This window comes from Cherax quadricarinatus, chromosome 27 (assembly GCF_038502225.1).
Source record: "Cherax quadricarinatus isolate ZL_2023a chromosome 27, ASM3850222v1, whole genome shotgun sequence".
Lineage (NCBI taxonomy): Eukaryota > Metazoa > Arthropoda > Malacostraca > Decapoda > Parastacidae > Cherax > Cherax quadricarinatus.
This window is the reverse complement of record NC_091318.1, coordinates 36,386,237-36,392,297: the sequence shown is the minus strand read 5'-3', so window position 1 is coordinate 36,392,297 and position 6,061 is coordinate 36,386,237. Positions and strand designations below refer to the sequence as shown.

General features: G+C 38.3%; 1 protein-coding gene across 2 annotated transcripts in view; it reads right to left on the bottom strand.

Moving 5' to 3' along the window:
• Positions 1-951: 951 nt before the first annotated feature.
• Positions 952-6,061, bottom strand: part of LOC128691073 (UDP-glycosyltransferase UGT5-like) — a 90,295-nt gene continuing 85,185 nt past the window's right edge. For both annotated transcript variants that reach the window (XM_053779867.2, XM_070089243.1), the window contains one exon: positions 952-1,933. In XM_053779867.2, coding sequence (XP_053635842.2) covers positions 1,651-1,933 — 283 coding nt within the window. In that variant the 3' untranslated portion in view covers positions 952-1,650. The remainder of the gene's footprint in view (positions 1,934-6,061) is intronic.

Genomic DNA, 6,061 nt, shown 5'->3' with positions numbered 1-6,061 from the left:
ATAGGCAGAACTTGCGATCTTGGCTTAAATAGCAACGTTCATCTTGCCATATAGGACAAGCTAAAATTTGTGTATGCAATAATTTCACCAAAATCATTCTGACCCTAACGAAAAAAATATATTTCACTGTGTTTGTTTAGTATTAAATTATTGTAAACAAATCTAAAATATATTTAGTTGGGTTAGGCTAAAATAAATTGTTCTTGTTATAATAAGGTTAGGTAAGTTTTCTAAAATTCTTCTGGTGCAAAATTAAAAAAAATTACATTAACATTAATGAAAAAAATATATCTTTAAACGTATAGGAGAAAATTTTAGAAATGACTTAATTTTAAATGAGTTCTTGCTAATTGACCAGTTTTACATATTCGGCACGACATATATATATATATATATATATATATATATATATATATATATATATATATATATATATATATATATATATATATATATATATATAATATATATATATATATATAAATGTATATATATGTTTCTGTCACAATTATCTTTTTCCTTTTGGAAGACGAGAAAATATAATTTTGCATTTATACTGTAGCAAGATCTGATGCAAGAAACAAACACTTGGTTACAGGCTGTGATCTCGGCATGACAATAACTCTGCAAACTCACTTCCTGTGAAAATCAACTTGAATTGTTCTCTTAATTGTACTTGTTTACTATTGTGATTGCTGTTTCTCGTACCAAGTTTGAAATTAACTTCTGCTGTGCAATCTGCTGATCGATGAAGTTCAGTGAGTCTTGGGGATTAAAAGGGCTGCATGGTACCCCTGTGTTGTGGCTCATGACTCCTCATGTACAACAGTTACTTACATAAGGAATGGTGTTAAATAATATATAGGTTATCATTATAAAATATTGGAAAAGATTGCAACACAAATTTACTCATTGTTGAATAAGAAATGTATGTCAATGAAAGAAGAAAAAGAAATACAACATAAATTTATTCATTGCCAATTAAGAAACACATATGTCAGTAAAAAAAAAGAGAAACATTTAGGAATAAATGTTGATTAGCAACTTAAAATTATATAGACGCCTAATATGAAGAATGTTATGGAATTCATGATATCGTAATAACATGATTGCAAATCACAGAACGGATGGGACTTGAACCCATACCAAGTGAGTCTTAAAACTCAGAGACCAGTGTGCTAACCACTAGGTATATGTCTATACACTACAGGGAGGTTAGTATGGGCCACCACTGTGACCACAGGTGCAGGTTTTTACAAATGAATCCTACACCAGACACAGCCATACCTTGATTTCTTTAGTTATGGTAATTACATTACTCCTTATGTTACTATGTTAGTCTTTATTAAGTCTAAATATAAGAGTATCTTATTTATAAAACCCCAAATACTTTTCTAAAGAGACATTGCCATAAACTTTTGTGAATCGTTCCAAGAAAACCACTTCCGGCTAAACATAAATCACTTGTGATACTTCTGTTACTCATCTGAAATCAGACTGCATTAGTTAAGTTTTTTTCTCATTATATAAGACTGAGATATGAAAGAAACAAAACCTCTCCAGATTTTGAAATACCATTTATTTTATATACAAATTCCAGATCATCGATGTATAATCTATCAATAAACACATCTTGGAGGTGAAAAAATCTTATTCCTTTTTTTTCTTATTGTCGTGAGCTCTGAAGATTTTAGCAGAGAGGACTTTCAGAATGCGACGCAGTATGAAGAAAATGATAAATAAAGCCAAGTGGAGGAGTAGGATAACGTCGAGCATGAGGAACTCCACCCAGGAGAGCTGTGCTGCCGGGGACCTCAGGTGAGGCGCTCCATGGTGACGGATGACGTACTCCGTCCAGAACACTGCTCGCTCCTTGGACGTGGTCACCTGATCTCGCATCAACCTCGACATCCTTGACAGGTTTTCTTTATACCTGAGCATGAGTGAAATGAAAAGAAAATGAACCTATTACGATTACAGTTGTTTGCTATGTGTGTAGTCACCCTTTTTGTATTCATTTGTGGTGCTGGGTGTAATGGTAGTCTCAGCGTCTAGCTAGGAGAGAGAGAAAGAGAGGGGAAGAGAGAGAGAGAGAGAGAGAGAGAGAGAGAGAGAGAGAGAGAGAGAGAGAGAGAGAGAGAGAGAGAGAGAGAGAGAGAGAGAGAGAGAGAGAGAGAGAGAGAGAGAGAGAAAGAGAGAGAGAGAGAGAGAGAGAGAGAGAGAGAGAGAGAGAGAGAGAGAGAGAGAGAGAGAGAGAGAGAGAGAGAGAGAGAGAGAGGAAAGCTCGGCTGACCGGGTGTGGCACCAGGGCCTCTTAGCAAAACTTCAAGCACTGGGAATTGCAGGCTCTACGCTATGTCTCCTCAGTGATTACCTTCATGGTAGATCTCAAGTGTAGTCCTCAATGGAACGGAATCAGCAAGACATCCTATTGGGGCAAGCGTTCCACAAGGAAGTGTGCTGGGTCCACTGTTATGGAATGTCTACTTCAACGACCTTCTTCATCTCATCCCAGAATCACATGCATATGCAGACGACTGTACACTGAACATTCACTTATCCAAGAGAAGAAATGCCAGCTGCTCTGTTACATCAATCACCAGCTGAGAGCTATATCAGCTTGGGGAAATAGATGGCAAGTAACATTTGCACCTGAGAAAACGCAAATGATGATCGTCTCTAGGCACCATGATGGTAATGCTGGTGCAGTAGTAAGGATGAATGGGAGGATGTTGGCACCTGGAGAAGAAGTTGATATCCTTGGGGTGAAATTTGACTCCAAACTCCAACCATGAAGAACCATGTTGTAAATCTTGCAAACAAGGCAGCCAGGAAGCTTACAGCACTTCGCCGTATCTCGCATCTGCTTGACAGTAGGGGTTGCAAGATACCTGTACAGAGGCACAAGTACGCTCACACCTTGAGTATGCTCCACTTTCTTGGTTTGCCTGTCCCCCTCTCATCTGCGACTGCTTGACAGAGTAGAGAACAGAGCAAGACGTCTCATCTTCTCGCCTGGACCCATCCTGGATGGATCTGTCATTTCAGCAGAGCCTTCCAACATAGGAGGGATGTGGGTGGCCTTACTGTTATGTACAAGGCCAATATTGTCAAAATACCACACTTGATCCACTTCTGAGGACAGCGCGAAACAAGCTTTTTATGCCACAAGACGGGCAGAAAGCAGCAACTTCACTCTGGCTGTACCCTTCTCCAGAACATCACTCCCATCTGAGATCATACATACCCAGGATGACTCGAGTATGGAACACATCTGTACAGCATAATGATGTCAACGAGATAACGTCAGTTGATCAAATGAAAATGCTGGCCCACAGATGGCTCCAACTTCATCCTGTTCCCTACTTGTATGTCTCATAACAAAAATGCTTTCAAATGAGCTGATGTAGGTAACAGCTCTTAGCTTCCAACAACAAAGTTAGGAATCCTTAACCTGTAAATAGCTGTCAATAAAGCTAGGGATCCTTAACCTTGTCAAACCCTGTGTAAAAAAAAAAAAAAAAAAAAAAAAAAAAAAAAAAAAAAAAATAGAGAGAGAGAGAGAGAGAGAGAGAGAGAGAGAGAGAGAGAGAGAGAGAGAGAGAGAGAGAGAGAGAGAGAGAGAGAGAGAGAGAGAGAGAGAGAGAGAGAGAGAGAGAGAGAATGTGTGTGTGGGCTCCTGCTTCCAGACTATTAATATCCACCCTATTGTCAACTGAGTGTATCTTATGTTATTATCATGTGTCCTTTGGTTATTCTGTCCTCTAATGTTATTAATTTAATTTCCGGAGCTTCTCCTCACAGTTCATTCCCTCATATATAGAAATAGTCTTGATGCATGCCTCTCAATTTTCCAAATATCATAACATGCTTTATAAGGCAAAGGTTCCGTGTTGGTGTTGCTAACTCCAAGATGTGCTGACGTTCTATTTGTTGCATTTAGAGATGTGAATGTCTTTTTGCTGAAATTCCTGAAAGCAGGTCTTAGACTGGTGAAGCATGCATTGGCTTCAGAGGTTATTCGGTTAATATGTACTCTAGCGATATGATCGGCTCTGTGCTCACCCCAAGATTTTTCTCCATGAGTGAATTTGGAAGCCTCTGTCCTCCGAGTCCATACTCAGCTTCTGTATTCCTACCCTTCCCCATTTTTCATAACCTTGCATTTGCTGTCATTGAATTCCGAAAGCAAATTGTTTAATCAATCCTACAGTTTTCCTGGTTCATTTGTATTTTTATCTTGTCCTTGTTATTTTTAGTCTTTTCATTAATTATACATCTACAAATAGGGATACAACTAACTCAACCTCTTCTGAAACGTCATTTATGTATACCAGAAACAGTTCTAGTCCTAAAACCGATCTTTGAGGAACCTTCCATGTTACAGTTTTCCAATCTGATATCTCTGTTTCGGACAATACATTTTTGTCTGTATCTCATAAGGAACTCAATGCTCCTTTGTTGTGGATTCCTTTTATGCCTGCCAAGGCTTCACAGTTTTCTCAGTTTCTTGTAGAGTACAGAATCATGTGTCTTGTCCAGGAATATATTGTCCATCCATTCTTCTCTCCTGCATCACTTTTGAAACCACTTCTCTCCAAGTGCTTCAGTTCACCCCTTATGAGTGTCGTTTTCCTTGTCTAATATAGCATTCATGTCATTGATTCTAGTTTGAAGTTTAACTCTTCATGTCTGTCTCCTTTCAGATATCTTGCAAATGTTCAGTGTCCATTAACTTGCTGATTTTAGCTAGTGATTCAGGAAAAATGCAGCAGGAAAATCGCTAGGGAAAGGATAGGCCTACAGAGGACAATACAAATGATATCAACTAGAAACTACAGCATAGAAACACTGGTAAATAGGCTACACAATTGTGACTGGACAGTGATAACAAGTTGCACGGATGTTCATGATCCCTGGGAAAAATTCAAAACAATATTCAATGCCATCTTTGATAATATTGCACCAGTTAATGAGGTTAGGATTAAACGAGGAACCGAACACTTGATGATTACTGAGATATTAGATAATATGAAATTCAGGGACCAGTTGCTAAAAAGATTTAAGGCAACAGACATAATACTTCAGCGCTAAATGAATTCCAAAGGTGAGGAACATAGTGCAGAGACTTATAAAATGAGCAAAGGCAAAGTAATATTGATCAAAAATCGAAGAGTACAAGAATAACCCTAGAAAGTTCTGGCAACAACTAAAACAGTTAGGATAAAGACATAAACCAGTAGATAGATCTAACATAGAACTAGATATCGATAACAAGGTATGCCACGAAACAACTAAAGCGGCAAATTGTTTTAATTCCTACTACACATCTGTCGTATCAACACTAGTAAGTAAACTACCAGCTGCATCAAATACCTTTAACACAGACTCTGATAAGTTTCAAACATGCTATACCAATAAAGGGGTAACCCCAAACAGTTGTCAACTAGTAAGTGTATCTCATGACTTTATTCAAAAATAACTAAGCAGGTTAAACCCAACTAAAAGCACCGAACCTGATAACATCCCGTCTAAGTTCTTAAAGGATGGTGCCTCTGAATTGCCAAGCCCCATTGCTCACATAATAAATCTGTCCATCACCACTAATGCCGTACCGAGAGGGTTCAAGGAGGCCAGAGTTACTGATATCTTCAAGAAAAATAGTATAAAACTGAGACACTTATGCAACATATGGGAATCTTTATTGAGGAAACGTTTCGCCACACAGTGGCTTCATCAGTCCAATACAAAGCAGAAAGGTGTAAGGAGAGGAGGAGTTTGAGGTAATCAATCCCTCAGCCTGGAATCGATGTGTTCAGTCCATCAGTCTTGTAGAATGTACAGCATAGGGCCGTAGACGTGGCTTATAACTATAGTCAGGTGAGGCGAAGCAGGAGGAGGCGGGGTCATAGTGGTACCATCCACTAGTGTAAGTAGGTCTTCGTCCAAAGGTTGGACAATTTCTGAAGAATTCTTTGTATCAAGATCTTATGAAGCTGCAGTGTCTGACAGATGTAATAAATTCTTTAAAAAAAACGACAAGTTGAAAATTGAGACACTA